The sequence below is a fragment of the Lasiodiplodia theobromae genome (assembly GCF_012971845.1).
Source record: "Lasiodiplodia theobromae strain AM2As chromosome Unknown scaffold_2, whole genome shotgun sequence".
Taxonomy (NCBI): domain Eukaryota; kingdom Fungi; phylum Ascomycota; class Dothideomycetes; order Botryosphaeriales; family Botryosphaeriaceae; genus Lasiodiplodia; species Lasiodiplodia theobromae.
Window position 1 is genome coordinate 1419402 of NW_023336495.1, and position 24959 is coordinate 1444360.

Genomic DNA, 24959 nt, shown 5'->3' on the forward strand with positions numbered 1-24959 from the left:
TCCACCCCCCACCCATTTTCCATATCCGCACCCAAAAACGCTCAACCGTAATTGAAAGGGTTCCTGCACAGCGGACAGCTGCTTCCATTGCTGCTCTTGAACCACTTGTACAAGCAGCTCGTGTGGAACAAGTTCTTGCATGTCGAGCACCTCTTGCTCGGCAGCTGCTTGTCAGCGCTGATGATGCTGTAGCAAATCGCGCACTCCGTCTGCCCCTTGAGCGCACCGACAACGTTCCTCCTCCACGAGATCAGCCCGTCGACTAAATTGCCGTTCGAGAAAGTCACGACGCCCTGGCAGTTGCGCAGCCAGGCCTGCCACTTCTGCTCGGACACGGCGACACGGTTGACGCCCTCGACGAGGACGGGCGCGAGGGGGTAGGTGGGAGGCAGCCGGATGACGATGGTCATGAACTGCTCGTCAACCTCGTACCCGGCCGTAACCTCCTTGCCGCGCTGGTTGACCTTGACCGTCAGCGCCTCGTCCGATGCAGCGTTGTCTGCGCTGTTGGCCCACTCGCTAACTGCCGTGAGCGCAGCCGTGATGATGGACGGCGAGATGAAGCGCTCCGTCCAACTCTCGACGGCCAGCACCGTTTGACGCGACTTGCAGTCGATCCACCACGACTTGGCGAGCGAGGGCAGATGCTGGAGTGTGAGGAAGTAGAGATGCGCGGTGAGGTAGTGGGCGTCGGCTAGAGGGGTGTCCGCCGCGTGCGGGTCGTACTGCGTAATGTCTAATTTGGAAATGTCAACAGGCTTGCCCCTGGTGTGGCCCAGGAACTCAGCCAGAAAATCGAGGAGCTGCGGCACGTGGCCTTCCTTCTGCAGGTGCTCGACGTAGTCCGTCTTGACCTTGTACGACTAGAGACGGTGTTAGTGGTACGACGCCAGACTTAACAAGCGTACGGCTTACAGAGTTGACAAAGTGATCGAAGATGAGCAACCAGCTAAAGAGGTAGCCGCGAAGGCCGAGCGGCATCGCTCTGCTGAAATCCCAGCCCTCGACGACATCTTTGGTGGGAGGTTCGAGCACGAGCGAAAGCAGCTCGTCAGGTAGCTGCACCGTCATCTTCTCGAGCGCAGCGTTGATGGAGATTTCTTCCTGTGCAGCTGGTATTTGCTTATGCAAAATGTCGAACGCTGCCTGCTGCACCGAGCTGGACTCGGTGACCAGGAGCGGGAAGAGCTCTTCGGTATTCTCCAGTTGAGCGACGGAAATCGAACCGATCTGCCGTGACAGGACCTCGTTGACAATCTTCAAGGGTTGGTGGTTGTAATCATCCAACCCTTCCGATTGCTTTAGCAGCTCGATCAGCCCGTTGGACGCTGCAGGCTGCGACGATTTCCAAATCTCGACCAAGTCTTCGTTCGGATCCTCGTCGGCCTGCAGGCCCTTGAGCGTAGAGTAGAGCTTGAGCGATGCGTGTATGCACGGGATCGCTTCTTCATACCCGAGACCCTGGTCTTTGAAGTGGCCAGCCGACGACCAGAAGGCGATCAGAGAGTTCAAAATGCTCTCCCAGTGCTCTCCGTAGATGTCCTTCATGAGCGGGAGAAGCAGCGAGAAGGCGCGGTAAACCTCGGCCCTGACCGGGAGAGGGATGGCCTCGCCATCTTGAAGTTCGAGCCATTCGCTCAAGTGCTTGACGAAGAAGATGAGCCGCTGCTTCGCGATGGTGTCGGTGATGCCATCTTGGTTGGCGACGATGACATTGAGCAACACGAGCTGCTTCAGACCTGTCGAAAGTGTCAGTACGGTACCATCGCGATACTAGTGAGCTTCGTGTCAGCGTACCCCCTTGCGCGTCTCGAGAAATGTCGTGGCCGGTCAATTGTGCGATGAGCTCGTTGCACATGCGTGATGCGGACCCGTGGGATGCCAGCGGGGTGCTGTGGCCGTAGAGGAACGATGCGATGAGGAAAGTATCTGCTTGGAGTTAGGAGGCCATGCCGTTCGAATCACGTCGATTTTTCTTACCGTCACTCCTTCGAATCCCCTTCAAGTCATCTTCCATCTTCGCGGTCTCCTTGCTCGGCCAGCCGTGCATCTCGATCGTCTCAGAAATGGTAGTAGCGTAGGCTCGCGCATTGTAAAAGGCTTTGGGCGACAGGCCTTTTGAAGATTCCCTGAGAGCGTTCCATGCGACACGAGTGAAGGAGTGCTCGGAACCATTGTCTCCAGACCACGATTCTCCCGATTTTACTATCCAGTCGGCGACAAGAGCCTGTATGTCAGCGACCACCTCGACGACGTCATTCTCGGTGTGAGCGTTGTACACGTTGAAGATGTCGTTCGAAGTAGCGCGGCTGATGTTGTCACTCGTCAGCTGAACAGTCAGGAGGAGTTGCCTATATAGCTGAGCTTTTCTTTCGACGGGCAAGTGGTCTGAGACGGAAGCTTTGGCAAGGAGACGTGCAGTGTACGCAGCCATCCTCAAAGCTGGGGAGAAGCCTTCAGAATCCCGGGACATCTTTGCCGGCTGCTGGCTTGGCTCGACTATGTAGACGCTTCCGCCGAGTGGGTTCGTGATGGCAAAAGTTGGGTGCGGAGGAATGGCCAAGAAAGGCTTCAGCGCCGCCTCCCAAGCATCGTGGGGAGGCAAAAGGTTCTCGGAGAGCTCCTGCTTTTCCATATCGTAATCGCTGAAGAGGTCCTTTGCGAGCTCCACGAGTGTGCTCGGCGAGACGGAGTCGGCAGCTGCCTCGACGAGTCCCCTGGAAATGACGTCGAAGATGGAGCTCTTCAGAGCGGCTCTGCTGTTGCCATCCGAAAGAGTTGCCTTGATACGGATCTCCAGGTCGGAGGCTTGCTCTGCAACTTCATCATTGGGATTTTCCGTGATGGACACCAGTTTTTGAAGCAGGGCAGAGCCACCGGGTGTGGGCACGTATTTCCTGATGAGATCAGGGCTCTGCTGCACGATGTTGGAAAGGCCCTGGAGCGCGTTCTGGGCCTGGCTGGAGATGGAGAGCGACTGCGTCAGATCTGACAAAACGGTGTCTATCGTATCGTCCGCCAGGACGGAAGAGCCCTTGAGCAGCTGCTTGGGAAAGCTCCAATCCGCCTGGCCCTGAATGGACAGCCGGAATCTCTCGAGGATGAGACCCTGAAGCTCCGGATTCGCCACGGCGATCTGATTGCGAGAGTCCAACGCGGACAGAAGCTGGGCCAGAGAGGTGAGCTTTGCCTGCGGCTCAGGCTCGTCGACGCACGCCTTCAACGTCCTCGTCCAGACGTCCTCAAATTCGGGACGATCGCTGTAGGCACGCAGGATGGAAGCCAATTTGGAAGATGACGGAGACGAGAAGAGCGACGGAAGGTCATTCGTAACAAACGATGTCAGGAGGTCGCTGCACTCGGTGTCTTCAAGCAGAAACGACTTGAAGGATTTGAGCATCGCCTCTACTAGGCCCGCCGCACCGTAAGGCTTGCCATTTCGGGACTTTAGAAGCTCGAGCGCTTCCTTGAGCACCTGCGAAGATGATCTCGCAAGCGTCTCGCGAACAGCCTGGGACTGAGACTTCTCGAGAAGTTTGGATGCTACGGCAGCCCACCTTTGACCCTCTTCGTCGACCTGGTTCTGAGATGTCTGGTAGTCTTTGGCCTGAGCCGGTTGTGACGTCTTCATGTCTTCGATCAAGACGCCAGTCACCCGCTCCCATCGGGCCTCGAGGACTCCAGGCATGGAGGGAATCTCCAAAGCTTGACTTATTAGAGTCACCGCTTGAGGAGCCGGGACGGCCCATGTGGCAGTCTCTTGGGATGGTTTGACGTATTGGAGTACGAGCGGCAACACCATCTCGGTCAACAGCTTGCGCTGCTCCTCTTCAGAGAATGCTGAGGAGAGTGCAGTCGTAACATTGAAGTACGCCGTGTACGCAGCGCCGATGTTCGAGCGAGGCTCGTCTTTGCTGATGATGCCATTGCGGATTGCATTGAGTATTTCGACGGCCTCGGCCGGATCCGAGGGCAACACTTCTTTGGGCAGGCTAGACACTATTCTGCTGACATTCTCCCAATATTCTCGGGGGCCTCCTTGCGATCCACGCTTCAGGAACTGCCGCAGACGCTTGGTCACCGGCGTCTTCTTTGATGCGTAGTGCTCCGTCCAAACGGTAGGGTATATTTTGGTGAGGGCGACTAGCGTTTCCGAGAATTCGTACGCCGAACCGGTTTGATCCGAGTTGAGTGCGTTGGCCAGGTAAGCCTTGGAGATGGTCGGCAAGTTGCTCGACAGCGCATCTGAGGTCTCGAATGTTAGCGTTGATGCAGTTCGCGACGCAAGGTAACGGGGCCTACCGCGCTGTTTTGCCATGCAGGTCCTCAGAAGTCTGTGGATGGCCCGTCTGACGGCAGGGTCGCTGTACGAAGAAAAGTCCCACAGCCTGTCGTCCTGCACGGCCTCCTCGTAGCTGCCCTGTTCCTTCGCGAGCTCCTCGGCGGATAATTCCGTGAGGAGGCTCGCAATGGCCGCGATGCTCGAAGCGATGACCCTGTTGTACTTTGCCTCGGCGTCGTCCGGGCTCGTATTCCTCTCGTCACTCAGAGTGCTCGACGTCTCCTTGTCGATTACGTTGCGGCAGTAATCGAGGATCTGTTGCTGGAATGCTTTGCGGACATTGTGCAGCTTTTCCGGCGTCGAAAAGACGGACTTAAAGGAGGCTTGCGCGGCCAACGAAACGGACTTGTCATTATCGTAAAGACCCGCCAGCCAGGCGCCCACAACCTTGGGCATGTGCCTCGCAATGCGCTTCCCACAAGCCGTGGCGATGTGGCCTTGGACGGCGTGCGCAAGCTGGCGGACTCGTCGGGAAGTGTCAATGGAGGTGCGAGGGTATATTTGGATCTGGAAGAAGACGCCTGTATCAACACTAGTGTCATATATATACATGCTCGAGAGGAACGCACCCAGGCCTCGAGCACAGCCTCCTCCACCGGCGTGGCCGACGACGTGACGGTCGCCTGCAGATCCTCCAACGCCTTCGCCTTGGTCGTGCTGTCCTTCTTCGAGAGGTTCTTGAAGGCAACGACCGTGTTGGCGTCGGAAATGGACGAGAGGTCTGGCGGCTCGGATACGTAGGAGAGCGGAGAGGCAGAGGCGCCAAAGGCTGAGAAGGACGCACCGGAGCCGAAGCCGAAGCCGCCGCCAAAGCCGGCGCCGGCGGCGCGACTTCCGCCGAGCTGTGATTTGGCCTTCTTGCTCATGGTGTTGGCGGGAAGGCGGAGGCGGGTGTTTGCCGCGGTGCGGGCTGGCGGGGGAGTCGGAAATTAATAATGGCGGGACAGCAATGACGCAGCGGCAGGCAGAACTCGCGCCAGGCAGAACTCGCGTCAGGCGAAACTCGCGTCAGGCAAACTTGCGCCAAGGCTCGCTTGCTCCCGGCGCTAGCGCCTGACTCGCGCCAAGGCGAAGAGGCGGCTCATCTGCGCTCCATTGTCAGCAGCGGCTTGCTCTCCCCGGCGGCGAACGGCAATGTGAAGTGCTGCTCCTGGGCGCTCACCACGTCGTCAACGCTGCTTCGCTCCCATCCGCCCCGTAAAGCTACCCGGCGAGCGTCCGGAAATCCGCCAGGATGAAGTTCAACATCGAGTCCGTCAACACCACCCCCGTCTTCCCCGTGCATCTGCCTGACGCGTTGCCAGCGATCTGCCGGTGCTGTTCCCGTACCCGCGCATCTACCCCGAGCAGTACAAGTACATGTGCGATTTGAAACGCACCCTCGATGCCGGCGGAAACTGCATCCTGGAGATGCCCTCGGGCACCGGCAAGACCGTCTCGCTGTTGTCACTGATCATTGCCTACCAGCAACACCAGCCCGAGAAGCGCAAGCTGATCTACTGCTCGCGTACTATGTCTGAGATCGAAAAGGCTCTGCACGAGCTCAAGGCGCTGATGAAGTACCGGACCGAGCAGCTCGGCTACGAGGAAGACTTCCGCGGTCTGGGCCTCACCAGCCGCAAGAACCTGTGCTTGCATCCGTCGGTGAAGCGTGAGAAGAACGGCGCTGTAGTAGATGCGAGGTGCCGCAGCCTGACGGCCGGCTTCGTCAAGGAGAAGAAGGAGCGCGGCGAGGACGTCGATCTTTGTGTCTACCACGACAACCTGGACTTGTTAGAGCCGCACAATCTGATCCCCCCGGGCGTCTTCACCTTCGAAGACATCCTGAGGTACGGAGAAGAGCACAAGCAATGCCCGTACTTTACGGCGAGGCGAATGATGCCTTTTTGCAACGTCATCATCTACTCCTATCACTACTTGCTCGACCCGAAGATCGCAGAACGAGTGTCCAAAGAGCTATCCAAGGACTGTATCGTCGTCTTCGACGAGGCTCACAACATTGACAACGTTTGCATCGAATCGCTGAGTATCGACCTGACCGAGGACTCTTTGAGAAAAGCCACGCGCGGCGCGAACAATCTGGAGCGGAAGATTACCGAGATGAAGGCCACCGACGCCGAGAAGCTGAGCAACGAATACGCAAAGCTTGTCGAAGGTCTCCGCGCGGCCGACGAAGCGCGGGACGAAGACGCCTTCATGTCGAATCCGGCCCTGCCAGACGACCTGCTGAAAGAGGCGGTGCCTGGCAACATTCGGCGAGCAGAGCACTTTGTATCCTTCCTGAAACGCTTCATCGAGTATCTCAAGACTCGCATGAAAGTGTTGCATGTGGTTGCAGAAACGCCTCCATCCTTCTTGGTGCATCTCAAGGAGCTCACTTTCATCGAGCGCAAGCCTCTGCGATTTTGTGCCGAGCGCTTGACTTCTCTCGTGAGAACGCTGGAGCTGACCAATATCGAAGATTATCAGCCCCTGCAGGAGGTCGCGACGTTTGCGACGTTGGTGGCTACGTACGACACCGGGTTCCTCCTCATCCTCGAGCCGTACGAGGCGGAAGGTGCCACCGTGCCGAATCCGATCTTCCACTTCACGTGCCTGGATGCCTCCATCGCCATCAAGCCGGTGTTTGAGCGCTTCAGTTCGGTCATCATCACCTCCGGAACAATCTCGCCTCTCGACATGTATCCGAAGATGCTCAATTTCTCGACGGTCGTACAAGAATCCTACACCATGACTCTGGCTCGAAAGTCATTTTTGCCCATGGTCGTCACCAGAGGAAGCGACCAAGCAGCCATCAGTTCCAGCTTCGGAGTTCGCAACGACCCCAATGTCGTCAAAAACTACGGTGTTCTGCTCCGAGAGTTTTGCAAGCTTACTCCCGACGGCATCGTCGTCTTCTTCCCCAGTTACCTGTACATGGAGTCCGTCATCAGCCAGTGGCAGGGCATGGGTATCCTCGACGACGTGTGGCGCTACAAGCTGATCCTCGTCGAGACCCCCGACGCCCAGGAGACCTCGCTCGCCCTCGAGACCTACCGCACGGCGTGTAACAACGGCCGCGGTGCCGTCCTCCTTTGCGTCGCTCGTGGCAAGGTCAGCGAGGGCATCGACTTCGACCATCACTACGGCCGCACTGTACTGTGCATCGGCGTTCCTTTCCAGTATACCGAGTCCCGCATCCTCAAGGCCCGCCTCGAGTTCCTGCGCGAGACGTACCACATCCGCGAAAACGACTTTCTCTCCTTCGACGCCATGCGTCACGCCGCGCAGTGCTTGGGGCGTGTCTTGCGCGGCAAGGACGATTACGGAATCATGGTCCTGGCGGACAAGCGCTTCAGGAACAAGCGCAATCAGCTGCCCAAGTGGATTGCGCAACATCTTTCAGACGCCGACTCGAACATGAGTATCGACCAAGCGGCAGCGATGGCCAAGAAGTTCTTGCGAGATATGAGCAAGAGCTTCGGCCATCAACTAGCAGAAGGAATCAGCGTGTGGGGAGCGGAAGATTTGAGAAAGTACCAGAAGCAGAGGCAGGAAGATGAGATTAAGATGCTGATGGATGCACCGGATCGGGAGGTGCAGATGCGGGATGCCGCGGATGAGTTCGACGAGGGGGGAGATATGGATGAAGTCATGGCTGGAGTCGAGGTTTGAGGGTTCGAAAATAAAACGGTAGAGTTGGTATGAAAAGCCATGTTAGCCCGATGGAACGGGCATATCCGTAGCAAGGAGTTTGGGTTAGGAGACGAGCACGTCCCAAATTGAGTCTGTACTAATAGAAAAGAATGCAATGAGGACTGTATGCCCCTGGAGCGCCACCATGGCAATTCTTTGAATTTCCAACAAGCTTGAGCCATCGCCGTATCCCATGACGTTTTAGAGAGGTAAATAGGTAAATCCAAGGTACAACCCATCTTGTTAGACCTAATCATCACTTGACGAAGCCCAACTCCTTGGGCCCTGCAAGTCCATGTCCTTGCGCGAAAATCTGTATCATTATTTGTAACCGGTATCTAGAAGCTCGAAATCATCAGGAATAAAGTTATTAGCGAAGGAACTCATTATTGTGGCAAATTATCCGATCAATTCTACTAATACCACTGATCAGGAGAGCAATGAGGTTCAGAGAGAAGGTGGGCGGAAACGAAATAGCAAGCTTATTGATCACCACGGTAGTAGCTGCAGATAAAGGTAAGGTAGTATAACTAGTTATTTCGACAGCTTGAATACAATATCATTGACCTACACGGGTTGTGTTTCGACGTGCTAGTGGTGGGTATTTTTGATACGATGAGTTGGGCTTGAGTTTTACTCTTTATCAGTGGCTTTGGTGCTTAGATGAAACATACGTCCATGGACCACAGGAATGCATTATGGTCCATTCACATGAACACTTCAACTTGTAAGGGAATAGGTGTCGTTGACTCAGTAGGGATCAGTCAAGCACGACTGATCGAAATGATTTCTGCGTGATGCTGCCAATCGCGCATACCTCCATATTCATCGTTAAGTCCCATATCTCTACCTCCCTACAACTCTTTGAACTCCGCTCAATGCCGGAGCTGCACCCTCCTCTCCTTCAAAATACTACTCCTGGTAAGTCTTCGCCAGAGTCCACATGTTCTCCATCTTTGACCTCGTCAACGCATCCTTCGCCTCGGCGTCCGTCTCACACACCTTCAGTCCAAACCACTTTTTGAACGCTCGGTCCCTTTCCTCACCCTCCCATATCAACGTGCACTTGTTGTAGCTCAAATCCTTGAGCTCTCCATTCTCATCCACCGACTGCAGCCACGATGCTTCCGCTTCCCTGTTCCCTTCGCGAACGCTCTGCGGCATCGCGGTCTCGTGCCATTTGATCCGGTTCAGCATTAACTTTTTGTAGAACCTTGTCGAGTATGCACCGCCCTCGACGATGATCAGGTTGAACTTCGGATTCAAGATCACGATACCCGTCAGCTTGCTCTGCTTGGCGTTTACGTCGATTTGGTATCTGTGCTTGCCGAAACAGAGATTGTCGACCTTGAACACACACATGATGATCTGTAACAATCCGTTATTATCGTCGAGCGCGAGGAAGTTTGAAGGAAACTTACACCCTTGGCTGCGTCAGCTTCTTGATTAGCCGCCAACTTCTCGTGCCGTTGCTCCTTGGTGAGCTTGCGCGCCTCGTTGTCCTGCTCGTGCTTCGCCGCGCGCTCTGCTATCTCACGATTCACGCGAGCCTCGACTGCCGTCGGGTCCTTGACCGCCTGCTCGCCTAAGACGCGCATCAACTGCACACACGGAGCGTTAGCAATTCATCGCCATTGACAAGGGGGGTCCGACTTACATTACTCTTCTTGACCTTCGGTGGGGGCGGTGGTTCCAGTCCCAGGCGGATCTTGGCCTGTTGTTCCTTGTGCTCCGCCATGCGCCGTTGACGACGGAGCTTCCCTTGCTCCTTCTTCGTGAGGGGTAGCGGCTTGAGGCCGGGATTCTTCCTGTCTTGCGGTGGCTCGAGGAGCACCGGGTGTTGCACGTATATCGTTACGATGGAGTCGGAGCCTTCCAGCTTGGCATTTTCTAAATTGTAGTCCGAGCCGACCAATCCCTCATCCCACCATTCCACCTCGGGCGGAGCTGGTACCAGGTAGTTTTTGTCGCTGGCCTCGTCGAGACCGACCTTTTTTGCTTGCTCGGCGATCCTCTTCTTCATCTGCTCGAGCGCCGCCTGTCTCCGCAGAGCATTGGCCTGCTGGATGAACTTTCCCTTTTGGTTGAAAACGAGCTGCTTGGATTGCCTGCCCTTGGCGGTGGCGCCTCCGACGTTGGGGTCGTAGTAGGGATTCTTCTTCAGCTCTTCCAGGTTCGGTCCCGACAGGTCCAGCTGCTTCTTGTCTTTCTGCACCGGCGATTCCGTCCGCCGGTTGGCCATTGTCGTGGCAAACTTTGGCTGGATGGCCTGCTTCCCCTTCGCCCCTCCCGACCCAGCGTCGCCCAGCAAAGCGGGATGCAGGCCGATGTTCAATCCTCCCCTAGCACGTGACGACGCATCTTCGAATTCCGTGGCCTGCGGCGTCGGGTTGGAGACTTTCTTGGTAGCGGCAGCTACGCGTGCCTTCATCTGTTCGATCTTCTGACGCGCAGCCTCTGCGGCGCTTGGCGCTGGAGGTGAGGCCGCTGCCGGAGTGCCTGGAGCTGGCGAGGGAGACGGCGACGCCGAACCGCCATTTTGCGCTTGGAGCTTGGCCTTTACGGCGGCTGCGCGAGCGCGAGCTTCGGCGATGGCCTTGGAGATGTCGGGCTTCGCGCCAGCTCCGTTCGCGGGCGGCGCTGGCGAAGCGTTGTTCGAGCGCGAGCGCTTGTGGTCGCCGCCGTAGGCATCGTCCGGATATGGTCGCTTCCCTGTCATCGCGGCGGGCGTCGGTCTGAAGCTCGGAGGAGGTTGGGGTCGAAGTTCGAAGGAACGGAAATTCTGGAGGTGACGCTGGAGCAGCAGCGCTGGTGCCTGGGCGGTGAGCGTGGCGGTCGCGATGGGCACGGCAGATGCAGATCTTCCGGCAAAGCGCCGGCCCAAATTTTTGGCAGCACCTCCACCGCGCCTTCACTTTGCCGTCGCGCGCGAACTCTCCAACCCTTCATGCGCGATCTCGCCGCGCCGCCCACCCCCTGCTGCTCACACCTCAATCATGGCGCGTAACGCGGGAATGAACATCGCCGACCCCGTCTCGAGCGCTATCAAGGGCGTCGAGTTCGGGGTTTTGAGCGCCGACGAGATCAAGAGCTTGTCGGTCAAGCGTGTCACGGCCGCGGTCACGTTTGTGAGTCGATCTCCAGAAGCAGCCTGCTGAACGACTCTAACGTAGGTTCCAGGACACATTGGGCCACCCGGTCCCCAATGGACTGCACGACTTGGCGCTGGGAGCCGCGATGGGCTCGCCTTGCGCGACTTGCAATTTGGACGAGTTCCGTTGCCCTGGACACACCGGCCACATCGACTTGCCTGTCCCCGTCTACCATCCTACATTCATGGACCAATTGCTCCGCCTCCTCCGCGCACAGTGCCAGTACTGCCACGGTTTCAAAATGTCGAAAGTGACCACGCACCTTTACTCTTGCAAGCTGCGCTTGGTCCACCACGGACTTTTGAAGGAGGCCGCAGAGCTCGAGATGATCGAGGCTCCGAATGTGAAGGGGTCGAAAGAGGAGGGCGAGGACGTCGAGTCCGAGGACAGTGATGCCGACGCGCAGGACATTATTCAAAAGCGTGAGGCCTACGTCAAGCGTGCCCTAAAGGATGCTGGCATTCGCAAAAAGTCCGAGTGGTCGCAGAAACGGGCCGAGGCGGTCGCTGAGGAACGGAGGTACATCATCAAGGACTTCCTTACTGACATCAACAAGCCGCGTAAGTGCGGCAACTGCGGCGGCATCTCGCCCAACTTCCGCAAGGACCGCTACGTCAAGATTTTCAAAAAGGCCCTCAGCAAGAAGGACAAGAATGCGATGATACAAAAGGGCATTAAGACCGCTGCGCCGATCGTCGAAGAAGTCGCCAGGAAACGGGCGCTGAAGGCCGCCAAGAACAAGGACGGCTCCGATCGCATGGACGTCGACGAGGGCGTCGCCGACATGGAAGAGGAGTCCGAGGGCGAGTCGCTCGACGCGGACGAGGAGATTGCTGGAGGCCTGATCGCTGATGCGTCCACGACCGCGACGAAGAAGAAGCAAAATGCCGAAGAAGATGCCGAGGGCCAGTCCTACGTCAGCTCTTCGGAGGTCCTATACAGCCTCGAGCGGCTGTTCCAAAAAGAGCAGGACGTCCTGTCGCACGTCTACGGTCCGCGTTCGCGCAGGAAGGGTGGAAAGGTCAGCGCCGAGATGTTCTTCATCAAGGCCTTGATCGTGCCACCGAACAAATTCAGACCAGAGGCTAAGACGGGAGACTCGATCGCCGAAGCTTCCGTCAACTCGCTCTACAAGGGGATTCTGTCTGCTTGCGACACGATCAACCAGATCGTGCAGGAGATCAAGAGCGGCTCTGGCCTGCAAGGGCGACCGGCGAGGACGTACGACTCGCTCCAGGACGCCATCGTCGGACTCCAAGACGCCACCAACTCGCTGATCGACCGCGATCGCAACCCCACGCAGGGTGCCGCTGGCAAGAGGAACGAGGATGGCATCAAGCAGAAGCTCGAAAAGAAGGAGGGTTTGTTCCGTAAGCACATGATGGGCAAGCGTGTCAATTTCGCGGCTCGATCGGTCATCAGTCCCGATCCCAACCTGAATTCCAACGAGATTGGCGTTCCGCCGGTCTTTGCGAAGAAGCTGCACTATCCCGAGCCAGTCACGAGCCACAACTTTGACGAGTTGAAAGAGGCCGTTCTGAACGGCCCCGACAAGTGGCCGGGTGCCGTCGCCGTGGAAGATGAGAACGGTAGCGTTATACTCCTCGCTAAGAAGAACTACGAAGAGCGCGTCGCCATCGCCAACCAGCTGCTCGCGCCTTCATCTGGCGCCAGCTTCTCCGGGGCGAGGAACAAAAAGGTTTATAGGCATCTCAACAACGGCGACGTCGTCATCATGAACAGACAGCCGACCCTGCACAAGCCGTCCATGATGGTTCACAGAGCGCGCGTCCTGCCCGGAGAACGCACGATTCGCATGCACTACGCCAACTGCAACACCTACAATGCGGATTTCGACGGTGACGAGATGAACATGCACTTCCCCCAGAACGAGCTCGCCCGCGCCGAGGCCGCCATGATCGCGGATGCCGACCACCAGTACCTCTCCGCGACGGCGGGAGCACCGCTGCGCGGTCTCATTCAGGATCACATCACGATTTGTGTCCTCCTGTGCTCCAGGGACACCTTTTTCAGTAAGGGTGACTACCAGAATCTAATCTACGCGGGCTTGAGGCCCGAGGACAACCACACGACCTCAGGCAGGCTCCTAACCGTTCCTCCGGCCGTTTGGAAGCCCCGCCCTCTCTGGACCGGCAAACAGGTCATCACGACCCTTCTGAAAAACATCAAGCCAGAGTCTCACGGGCCCCTCACATTCACCTCGAAGTCGCAGACCGCGGCGGACAGATGGGGCAAGGGCTCCGAAGAAGGCAACGTGCTCTTCAAGGACGGCGAGCTGCTCACAGGCATCTTGGACAAGAAGCAGATTGGACCTGCCGGCGGCGGTTTGGTCAACGCGGTCTACGAGGCCTACGGTCATACCGCTGCCGGCCGCGTGTTGAGTGCTCTGGGAAGGTTACTCACGGTACGTTCGCACCAATCGCGACCCCGAATACTTTTGCTGACAAGACGTATAGAAACTGCTTCACATGTGGGCGCATTCGTGCGGTGTGGAAGATCTGATTCTCACGGCCGAAGGTGAACAGGCTAGGAGAGAGGCGCTGCAGGCCGCGGAGACGGTGGGCCTCGAAGTCGCGTCGAAATATGTCTCTCTGAACAGCGGTGGCAAACTTCGATCCGACAACCCGGAGCTTTTGAGGCGCTTGGAAACCGTGCTCCGCGACGACTCGAAGCAGCACGGTCTCGACCAGCTCACCAATGCTGCTTCCGGCAAGGTTTCGTCAGCAGTCACGTCGGCCTGCCTGCCGAACCACCTGATCAGGCAGTTCCCGGCGAACCAGATGCAGCGTATGACGGGTACCGGTGCCAAGGGCAGTCCGGTCAACGCCAACCTGATTTCCTGCAATCTCGGCCAGCAGGTCCTGGAAGGTAGGCGTGTGCCTGTCATGGTCAGCGGCAAGACGCTGCCGTGCTTCAAGCCGTTCGAGTCGAGCGTCAGGGCAGGCGGCTACGTCGTCGACCGTTTCTTGACCGGTATCAGACCCCAGGAGTACTACTTCCACACCATGGCCGGTCGTGAGGGTCTTATCGACACCGCCGTCAAGACTTCCCGTTCCGGCTACCTGCAACGCTGTCTGATTAAGGGCATGGAGGGCCTCAAGGTCCACTACGATACCACCGTGCGCGACTCGGACGGCTCGATGATCCAGTTCCTCTACGGCGAGGACGGTTTGGATCCTACCCGGGTGCGGTACCTCAACGACTTCCGCTTCTCTGCCGAGAACTTCAAGTCCGTCTTCGAGTCCATGGACGTTAGAGGACAGCTGTCGAAGCTGCAGAATGAGGAGGCGAGCGAGTGGAACAAGACCGCCTCGAAAAAGTACCGCAAGACTGGAGACCTCGGCTGCATGGATCCCGCGCTCGCCCATTGGAACCCCAGCCGCTGGGCGGTCACCTCGGAGAGCTTCTTCCAGGCGAAGAAGAAGTACCTCGACGATAATCCCGACAAGCTCATCAAGGACAAGAAGCAAAACATCGAGACCGGTCTGTCAAAGAAGACGTTTAACGCCCTGCTCGACATCAAGTATCTGAAGTCCCTGATCGAGCCTGGTGAGGCCGTCGGAGTGGTTGCGGGCCAGTCCATCGGCGAGCCATCCACCCAGATGACGCTCAACACTTTCCATTTGGCCGGTCACTCGGCGAAGAACGTCACGCTCGGTATTCCCCGTCTCCGTGAAATCGTCATGACGGCTTCGGCTGCCATTTCGACGCCGAGCATGACGCTGTACGTGAACGATGAGGTCACCAAGGAGGAGAGCGAACGCTTCGCCAAGGGTATCAGCCGCCTGTCGCTCGCTCAGATCGTCGACGATGTGACCGTGAGCGAAACGATTGGTCGCGGCGTCGCGTACACTCAGGCGAAGATCTACAGGATCCGCTTGAATTTCTTCCCCGCCAAAGAATACTGCCAGGAGTACGCCATCACCGTCAGGGACGTCGAGCGTGCAATCGAGACCAAGTTCCTCCACCGCTTGGGGAAGCTCGTTCGGGACCTCATCAAGAAGAAGGGCCAAGAGAAGACGCTCAAGACGGCCGCGAAGTCGGATGCGCTGCCCGAGGTCGGCAAGTCTTCTCGGACGGTGAAGCAGCACCAGGGTCGCCCTCAAGCCGAGGGAGAGGAGGCGGACGAGGGAGACGGAGTCGACGATGACGAGGATGGCGACGACGACGACGACGACGACGATGCCACCAACGACAAGCAAAAGGCCAACCGCCAGATGGCCACCTCATACGAGAACCCCGACGATGAAGAGGAGGCGATCGCAGCCGAAGGCCGCCGGAGGGACGCCACTCCCGAGCCCATGGATGAGGACGAAACGTACGGCGGCAGCCCCAAGCCTGGTCAGACCTCTGATGACGACTCAGACGACGACTCGGCATCCAAGCCGCGCAAGATTAGCAAGGTTGCGGTTATCGAGAGGGAACAGAGGTTGATGTCAAAGGTTGAAGACTTGACGTCGTTCAAGTTTGACGACAAGAAGGGCCAGTGGTGCGAAGTCGTGTTTGAGTACCCCGTCGCAACCGCCAAGCTTCTGATGCTCAATCTCGTCGAAACTGCCTGCAAGGATGCAGTTATCCAAGCCATCCCGGGCATCAAGGCCTGCTTGGCGACGCAGGAGAAGGTTGGCAACGTGGACAAGAACGTGGTGCTGGTGGACGGATCCAACATGATTGCGCTCCGCGACTACCAAGACGTGCACGATCCGCACAAGATGTACACCAACGACATCGCCCAGATCCTCCGCCTCTACGGCGTGGAGGCTGCGCGTGCGAGCATCGTCAGGGAGATGTCGGCCGTCTTCGGCGGTCACGGTATCTCCGTCGACAACAGACATCTTAACCTTATCGCCGACGTGATGACCAGAGGCGGTGGCTACACGGCCTTTAACCGCATCGGTCTCAAGAGCAACGTCTCGCCGTTCATGAAGATGAGCTTCGAGACCACGGTCGGCTTCCTAAAGGACGCGGTGTTGGAGGAGGACGTGGATACTTTGGACAACCCCAGTGCCAGGATCGTCGTCGGCAAGCTCAACAACGTCGGCACGGGCTCCTTCGATGTTCTCACGCCGGTGGCTTAGAAGAAGAGAAAATAAAAGTTGAGTCGTTTTTCATTGCGACATAGCAGCAAGATGGATGGCGTTTCGCTGGGCACGGTACGGGGTTAATGGGAAAATCATGTTTGCGAGTTGTTTGTAAGTTGAGCGGTTTTAGTATGAATACAAGCTATTTTGCTCTTCGGCCTTCACTCAATGCTTTCTCCGCCCGATTGATCGAGACCTGGGCAAAGGGAACGCGCATCGCTTAGGTAAGTGTTCCTATCTTTGCCTTTGCCTTCGGATAAGCACGAGAATCTGAGTCATCGCCCGTCTCTTATCAGAGGGGATGCTGCACGATTGGTGTGTACAGCTGACCGCAAGCATGAATTTGTTTTCCTGTTTCAGAGGCCTGTCGATTGCCAAAGACAGCATACCAGTGGATCACATCATTCGTACGAGCGCAGTGATCCCTTGTTCTAAGGCACTGTTATTCTTCGCGCGAGCGGCTGGCCGCGGAACCTCCCTGTGAGAAGTCAGTCTATGTTGGTTCGAACAGCACGTCAGAGCTAGGCTGCGACGCCAGGCCGAAAGAGGACTAGAGCAGATGTGGACACCTGTGGCAGCAGTACCTTGGTCGAGATTACAGGGGGGGTGTCGCAGCGGACGGAAGGCTACCTAGCGTGAAGGCCCCAGGCGTAACTATACCCCAGCTCTTTCATAACATATGCGGGTAGCATCGTCCGGACGAGAATGTCGAGTTTAAAATTCTACATGCACGTCCGGACGATAGCTTCAACTACTCATGACATGAGCAAAAAAAAAAAAAAACAAATACACGCTAGCTGTCGGCCGCGAGAGGGGGCTGTATGCGGAAGAACGTTAAGAGGAGGCTGTTCTTGCTTTTGTTGATGACAAGGTTCGGTCATAGCGCTAGGCAGAAGTGACGGGTCGTCCCAGCCACAATCGAGCAGGCACCATTCAGCGAGTGAGCTTCTGAGACATTTCACTATCTTTTGCATCAGGACAGGTGCTGATTGGCGGACTCTTGCAAGAAAGTCTGCCTCGCACGCGGCAAGTTCCCTGTGGTGACTCGAAAACTGCCTTGTTGGGCATGTTGCCTAATCCGGGCCCCCGCAAGGTACCACCACCTCTCGCCCCGCACTTGACGAGGCCATGTCTCGGAGAATTGATTCAGAAAAGATGCTACGGATCGACCTGATCTGGCCTTCTGCCTGGTGCCAAGCCTTTTTGGTATCCCGCTTCTGCCTGGACAGGTACTATCTGAGGCCCACAAAATGCGGGGTGAGATGGGAGTCAACGGTTGGGGCTTTGAGGAGTGAAATGGCATATAAAATGGCAGCTCACGAGGGGTTTCCCTCGATAGGTCTGCGCTGCCTGATTGCTTCATCCAGCAGGGAGCAGCACGCATCTCTTGAACGAAACCTCGAGCACAGCCAGTCGAAGAAGTGAGTACACGAAGCACACGACGTGCTAGAGGCCGAAACTGAAGCAGAGTGCAAAGACGATTCTCCCGAGTACACAATGGCGGACAACAAGAACAACCAGACCGACTCGGCCGGCTCCGGCGAGACGGACCTGCGCAAGCAGATGGAAGCCATGATTCGGTACAAGGTTGAGTGCGAGGATCAGTATGGACCGAACTTCGATGTCAAGCAGGACGGCACTCCCTTCGATCTCCAGGTCTCGCAGGACCCCAGCGCCATGGTCGACGTGCGCGAGCCCGTCTTCGAGATCATCACCGCCCTTGACGTCGCATCCAACAGGCCGAAATTCTACGGCGGCCTGTGGGGCGAGAAGTTTGGGGATGAGAACATCGAATCTTGGGCGGCTCAGGCGGCAAAGGCCCCGGGGCTGTTGAGCGATGACGAGGAAAAGGAGAAGAAGAAGGAGCCAGCTACGCTGGAGAACAAGCGCATCCTCAAGATCGGCGAGACGAGGATGGTCCTCCACTCGGCCTGGCTGCTCGAGGCCATCAGGGAGGTCGTCCAGTTCTACCCGAGGTAATTCACGCACATTCCCCCAGAGTCCCTGCATGGCTGACTGGTTGCAAAAGCCAAAATCTGACGGGCGATACCGTCACTGTCCACGAGCCGTACTGCGCCCTCGTGCACTATATCACCGAGCTGCGAGACCTGAAGAACCGGCTCGCGCTCGACCGCGTGACGGACCCGGACCAGGAGCCGGACGACCTGTCAGTCAAGTACGAGCACCTGCGCATCCTGCTCGAGTTCCTCGACCCGCACGTCGAGCGCCTCGTGCTGCCGGCACGCCGGCGCCTCAAGCGCGACGAGCCCACGACGACGTTCGAGGATCTCTGGTACCTTCTCCGGCCCGGCACGCTGTCGTATTGCACGCACGACGACGAGGTGCTGGGCTGCGCCGTCGAGAGCGTCGAGCTCGAGAAGTCGGACAACAAGGAGGACCAGAAGTGGACGGTCAAGGTCTGGTTCCTCGGCCACCGGTGGAAGACGGCGCGCATGCGGCGCGCGCTGCTGGACATCGAGGTGCCGTACTTCGAGGGCGAGAAGGAGGTGATGAAGCTGCCCGTGTACCCGCGCGAGTACTTCGACAAGCAGGACGGAGGAGAGCGCAGGGCCAAGTTCCAGAAGAGAGGCGCCAAGGCCTGCGACATTTCGTGGAAGGGTCACTCGTACCTGTCGTACAACGGCAAGTTCATGGACAAGGCGAAGCAATACGTAAGTGATGCAACGCGTGCTTGATGGTGCAAATGCTAACGGGCGTGCAGTACGAGGGCCCCATCGTTGCCGAGACTGCCATCCCGAGGCGCGAGAAGGTGCCAGAGAACTTGTGGGAGTTCAGCTGGGATAACTATCTCGACTACGCAACGGAGAAGAGCCTCAAGAAGGACAAGTTGGCGAAGCACATGCAGCCGGTGGGCATCGACCCGGCCGCGGTGACGCAGGACATGCTCTCAGACGACCACTTCTTCCTGGTGTCGCCGGTGATGCTCGCGTTCGCGCTGAACCACAAGACGTGGATGCCGGTGCATGTGGACAAGATGCGCGCCATGGGCCCGCCGGCGTACGTGCCCGACGCCAACATCGGGGCGGACAACCTGCGCATCATCCGGGCGCTGTCGCACCGGCAGGTGTCGACCAAGCAGTCGTGGTCGGCCGACTTCATCAAGAACAAGGGCGAGGGCGTCGTGGTGCTGCTGCACGGCCCGCCCGGCGTGGGCAAGACGTACACGGTGGAGAAGACGGCCATCAGCACGCGGCGGCCGCTGCTGTCGCTGACCATCGGCGACCTGGGGCGCAACGAGGAGAAGATCGAAAAGGAGCTCGCCATGTGGTTCGACCTGGCGCACCGCTGGCGGGCCATCCTGCTCATCGACGAGGCCGACATCTTCCTCGAGCGCCGCCGCGCCTCGGACCTGGCGCGCAACGGCGTCGTGGCCGCCTTCCTCCGCAAGATGGAGTATTTTGGCGGCATCCTGTTCCTGACGACCAACCGCGTCGAGCACATCGACGAGGCCTTCATGTCGCGTGTGCACGTCGTCATCGGCTTCGACAAGCTCGACCGCGAGCGCCGTCGCGTCATCTGGCAGAGCTTCGTCGACAAGCTCAAGCGCGAGATGAAGGGCAAGCTGCGCGTCAGCGACGAGGCCGAGCGCTTCGTGCTCGACGACGAGGAGATGGGCGAAGTCGACTGGAACGGCAGAGAGATCCGCAACGCCTTCCAGACGGCCATCTCGCTCGCCGAGTTTGAGGCGCTCGAGGATCCGGAGCACGACGACGAGGCCGAGACGGTCGTGGGCGTCGAGCACTTCCGGCAGGTCATGGAGATGAGCAAGACGTTCAAGAGTCACGTCGAGACGATGAAGGAGAAGAGCAGCGACAGCGAGTGGTCGGACTTTTGAGCAACGGCATGACGGCTGGTGTTGAATCCTATTTTTTTTTTCTATTCAGCAGACCCGTAGCAATGCTGGTGTAGGTATCAGTTAGACACTATACGAAGCCTTCACTCTCTTCTGCACTGAGCTCCGGTGTTGGTAATGAAAAAGACGTGATTCGTACAGCGTGCAAGGGTGAAGACGGTTTCGGAAGGTCCGAAGGATGCTATACGAGTGTGTTGAGGTTCGAAATGAATCGGTGATCAGCATGCAGCTGCGGGCCGTCGGGGGTTCTGCATCCGATGACGTCCCATTATCTCCAGCGGCTTATTCCCTGGCGGGTGGAGCAGCGCCAGACGAGCCGTGTTGCCGCGCGGCAAAAGAAGAGGCAGCAGGTACGTCCGTAGTTGAGAAGGAGCCAAGACGACAAGCCGCGGCGATCGCAGCGGAAATGCATCCCGTTGGCTGCGCCGAGTCGACTTCAGGCATGCCGTTCTAGACCGGGACGAGGCAGACGGAGTAAGGGGCATGCCTGCTCCCGCCGCCTGGCCCCGACGGAGCTGGTTGCCTGGCGCGAGCGCAGCGCCATTTGCCGACCGCCAAAACGTGAATCGTGGAGATCTGGAAGGCAGAGGGAAAAAAAACGTTGTCGAAACGAGCGCGGCATCCTCCGCGGCGTGCTCGCTTGCGCAATGTCGGGGTCCGGTGTCGCTGTCGGCGCAAAGCCGCCCGAGATCTGAAAAAGCAACCAGGCCGCGGATCGCATCGAGACTGCGGGAGGTCTGCGTGCGATCCCTGAACTGGCTGCGCCTCGTGGAGAGCAGGCATCTCGCAGCCCGTCCCGCCCTCGGCCTGGGATCACCCTCGCAGCCAAGCCTCACCACCAGAACCTGACGCCTCTGCCGCAGGAATTCCACGCCGGGCTGATCGCCATTATTCCAGAAGCTCAGGAGCAGCGCGTCGCAATACGGCCGTCATTTAGGAGTTTAGTCCGCTCCGCTGCGACCCCTAGCCAATCCCTGCAACACCACGCCACGTGGTGATATTGACAGCAATCTGCTCCTTCTCCTTTCCTCGGTCTTTGGCGCGAAACTATCGCATGCAAGCAAGCATTCCTTCTCCGCACCGACGAGATGCGGGGGGAGAATGGAATGGCCGGGGCCGATCCGAACCGCAGGCCAGCCGCATGCAGAGATCAATTGCCCGATTCTGCTCCTCGTACTCGTCCTTGATCGACCTCGCCGAAATGTCACGCCTGCCGTTCCCTCTCCCCTATCCACCCGCCTCTCCACGTCCTTCTCCGTCCGCCGCCAAGCCAGAGATCACCGACTACCACCAACGACGGATCGAAAACCTGCTCGCGCTCGAGCAGCGCCACCTTGCAAGCCACAAAAGATGGGAGGAAAAAGAAAGTAACAAGGGTCCTGCACAGACCTGGCCGATTTCCCTGCCCTCCGCTCCGCCTGTTGCATGTTTCGGTCTTCGCATCCATCCCGAAGATCAAAGGCTTCGCCCAGCCGTCTGCCCGGGCAGTAAAGAGGCGATCGTCTCCCTCCCTCCCGCCGCGGCTCGACCTAGACCTCTCTACCTCGACCTCCCATTCCTGCCTTATCTTTCACATGCAATCCGTCACCTATCAGGCGTGGCGCCCACGTGGGATGCGTCTGTGTAGAAGATAGCTAATTCCATCGCACCGTGCACGGACATGGCTAACGATTAGTTAGCGGAATACCACCACGTGCGCGCGTACGTGCGTGTGAAACAAGCCCAGGGGAACTTCGGGAGGGGACGTTAGTTCCTTGGTTTGTTCCTTGGACCTTCTCGAAGCTATTGGCGTGGAAATCGGCCGGTAGGGCGGCGGCACAACCGCAGCTGCTGATATCAAATTCGTGAGCACAGGGCAACAATATCGTGTGCAATACTGCGGAGCCGCAAGGGCGATATTCCCGGCACCGCGTGTTAAGAGCGAAGTCGATGTGGGTGCGCCGGCGGTGAGTAAGAGATCGACCGAATAAGTAATCACCCATCTCTCTCGCAAAGGAACTGAGCGTGGGGTGGAAAGGGGGACCGTTGCGGCGTTGATGAGGAATAGTGAGGGTGGGTTGGAGAGCCAATTGATTAAGGGGCAATACTCCGTACACTCGGGAAGCATTGCTGATGGGAAATGCTTTCGTGACGGAGTCGCGAACATGGACAACTGGGAACAATTCGATTCGAGGCAGGCGCGGCCAGGGGGCAGGCAATGCAGCACCAACACGTCGAATTTCGAAGATCAGTGTGCACTTTCTTTTTATAGAGACGAGCGTGTTGGACCGCAATAAAACGGCTAAGATTGTTCGAGAATGGAAGAGAGAAGCGCAGGGCCGCTCGCCCCGAAACACCACCAACGAGTCGTATCGTGTGCATCCAACGACGACATGCGTCACGGAAGGGGACAGCCTTCTTCCCTGTCCATTATCATCGGGTGCTCTATTTTTTTTTTTTTACTCCCTCATCGTCGGCGCTCGCTCGCTTGGAGTTCGCAACCGAAACGAACGACGAGGGGGGAAAAGGGAAGGGGCCAGGGAAAGAAGAGAGAAAAAAAAATAAGGGAAAGAACCGTGCGGGCAGCAAGGCGCATCTTGCGTCTGTCAGGAGTCTGTGACATCTGATTGATTGAGATCAAGCAACGCAAAAGACGCGAGCGGCCCGTGAGCTGTAAACCCACGAGGAGGCCGACTTGCGGGCTTTGCGGCATGGGCGGCAGGCGGCGAACAGGAAGTCGAAGCGCGTCCGCCGCCCGCGCCCATCGCCTCGCCCGCCGCGAAAGCTGCCGGCCGCGGTGCCGCCGGCAGGTCCAACCTCTCTCTCACTCACCGGCCCTTGCCCTGGCCTGCGTCCTGGGGGATAATTGCGAGACAAGCACATGCGTAGCGAGAAAGGCCCTGCGCACGCAAGAGGCAGAGGGGCTGCGGAGCGCAAGCTGCAACCCGTGCAAAAAGAAGGTGGAGACCAGACTGCGAAGGGCAAGGCTAGCGACCAGCCTGACTAAGGCGGAGCTGTTGCTGCTGCTGCTGCTGCTGCCGTTGCGGGCGACCAAAGTGGGAAAACATGACGCGATGCGGCCAAGTATAAAGGCAAGCCACCTCAATCTCCCCTCGAGTCAAACTCCTAGCCAGAACGGGGCCGACAGCCTTACCGCTCCCCCAGAAGTCAGCCCATTCTTCGATGGCGATGGGGACAGATCGAGGCGGCAGAAACAACACTAGGCCTCAGGTGGCGGGCCCACTGCGAAGAGCGTTAGGACGAGGTAGCGAATGGCAGCGAGCCGCGCGTGCGATTGCGTCAAAGCCAGCAGAGGGACGGACAGCTATCCATGCGGCAAAGCGCGTGGCAGCAGGCAGCTGTGTGTGGTTCATCCACCACCCAAACCCGCGCCCGCGCGGGAGTGATACGCCCGTTCCGCCCAACAACCAGCGGCCCCTCCCCCTTCCCAATGGCCTAGCAATACTTATCGCAGCCCGTCCCGCCTTCGTATGTGTCATCCACCGGGCGGGGCGGGGGGAAGCGCGGCGGGCCACCCTCGTCGTCGACGGATGCAGGCAGCCTTCCGGGCGGAGCGTCGCATGCTGAAGCGCCAATCTATTTGCGTTTTGCGCTTCAGAGAAATAGGCTGCAGATAAGATCCTCAAACCCTTCCCATGCCGCTTGCCGCATGCCGCATGCATGATGTACCCGCGCACGCACCGCGGATCATTATTGGAGGCCGCCAAATGTCCCAGGAAGCTATGGCTTTTCATTATGCTTTTTTTTTTCTGTTGCTGCTGTACACGCTGCTCCGTCATCTCTCGTGCCGGGCGATTAAGGCAAAGGGGGAAGGAGGTGCAGAGAAGGGATGCGGGGGAGGCTGCACATGAAGATGCGTACGTGTGGAGAGTTTCCTTCTTCTACATCTGGAAGCTCGGAATCCAACGAAAGCAAGGGTACCGCGTGATAAGAGCAGAGTGAAATAAAGCCTGCGGGAATCTCATTCAGGCTGGGATCTAGACGGCTATCATCGGCTGAACAAAAGAAAAGAGAACAGAAAAATAGGTGCAAGGAAAAGGAATATAGTCCTGATGAACAAGCACTTTTTGCGAGAGAGATGTCGGGGAAAATATAATAGTATAGACGGAGAACACCTTGCTGCAATGCACCTCCCAGCATGCGACGCCATATAAAAAGCCCAAAACTGAGCCACCTCCGCGGCTCGTGCCGTGACATTGATCCCATTACTCCCAGAACGCCGTACCCTATGCAAGTCTCTATGAGCAAGAGACCCAAGAAAAAGCCTGATGATGTTCTGGCAGGTCACAGTGATGTGTGTGTATGTGTGCCCTTGCAGACGCGTCTGCCAAGAAGGCCTCCGTGCATGTTCCGTTTGACTGCGTATCGGGCGCTTCCGCCCGTGGTTTTTTGGCGGATTTCGGTGGGGAGAGACAGAGATAGAGAGATAGATAGAGATATAGAGAGAGAGGAGCAAGGAAAAGGAACGGATCTGGGCAATCTCAAATCTTCAAACCTCCCGGATCCTCGAGTGTGACCTTCGAGGATCCGGGAGCGTGAAACATTGAGCGTTGTGGATGGCCCCCCCCACGCACTGCGCAGTGCGTGGGGGGGAGATTTCAATGTGGGTGTTGTGCCGCGAATCGACGTGGTGGACTCATTCGCAGACCGGCACGCGCGTTCACATGTCTGCGAGGACAGCGCCAGCGACGCATGGGAGGTGGAACGAGAAGGTGGCTTCGTCCATCCCACGGCGCGCTGTAGCAGGGATGTGTCGCAGGGGAGAGGCTCTCGAGCGAATCGTCGTGGGCGCCGAGAAGCCAGCTGCTGGCCGT

At 57.8% G+C, this 24959-nt stretch overlaps 5 protein-coding genes across 5 annotated transcripts; 3 read left to right on the forward strand and 2 right to left on the reverse strand.

Moving 5' to 3' along the window:
• Window positions 1-41: 41 nt before the first annotated feature.
• On the reverse strand, window positions 42-5208 carry LTHEOB_962 (Zinc finger RING-type protein; the record flags this gene model as incomplete). Its single annotated transcript, XM_035519227.1, has 7 exons — window positions 42-863; window positions 916-1739; window positions 1798-1929; window positions 1981-3999; window positions 4051-4245; window positions 4303-4849; window positions 4912-5208. 7 exons carry the CDS (start codon window positions 5206-5208, stop codon window positions 42-44), a joined length of 4836 nt encoding a protein of 1611 aa, XP_035369721.1.
• Window positions 5209-5576: 368 nt separating this feature from the next.
• On the forward strand, window positions 5577-7996 carry LTHEOB_963 (DNA repair helicase Rad3; the record flags this gene model as incomplete). Its single annotated transcript, XM_035519238.1, has 2 exons — window positions 5577-5593; window positions 5647-7996. The coding sequence occupies 2 exons, from the start codon at window positions 5577-5579 to the stop codon at window positions 7994-7996; spliced, it is 2367 nt and encodes a 788-aa protein (XP_035369722.1).
• Window positions 7997-8929: 933 nt separating this feature from the next.
• Window positions 8930-10736, reverse strand: LTHEOB_964 (U4 u6 small nuclear ribonucleo protein; the record flags this gene model as incomplete). Its single annotated transcript, XM_035519249.1, has 3 exons — window positions 8930-9385; window positions 9439-9618; window positions 9675-10736. The coding sequence occupies 3 exons, from the start codon at window positions 10734-10736 to the stop codon at window positions 8930-8932; spliced, it is 1698 nt and encodes a 565-aa protein (XP_035369723.1).
• A 277-nt stretch (window positions 10737-11013) lies between these two features.
• LTHEOB_965 (DNA-directed RNA polymerase i subunit Rpa1) lies at window positions 11014-16268 on the forward strand (the record flags this gene model as incomplete). The annotated part of the gene is made up of 3 exons (XM_035519260.1): window positions 11014-11145; window positions 11198-13594; window positions 13647-16268. The coding sequence occupies 3 exons, from the start codon at window positions 11014-11016 to the stop codon at window positions 16266-16268; spliced, it is 5151 nt and encodes a 1716-aa protein (XP_035369724.1).
• A 1500-nt stretch (window positions 16269-17768) lies between these two features.
• LTHEOB_966 (ATPAse AAA+ type core protein) lies at window positions 17769-20127 on the forward strand (the record flags this gene model as incomplete). The annotated part of the gene is made up of 3 exons (XM_035519271.1): window positions 17769-18247; window positions 18301-18943; window positions 18994-20127. The coding sequence occupies 3 exons, from the start codon at window positions 17769-17771 to the stop codon at window positions 20125-20127; spliced, it is 2256 nt and encodes a 751-aa protein (XP_035369725.1).
• Window positions 20128-24959: the final 4832 nt, after the last annotated feature.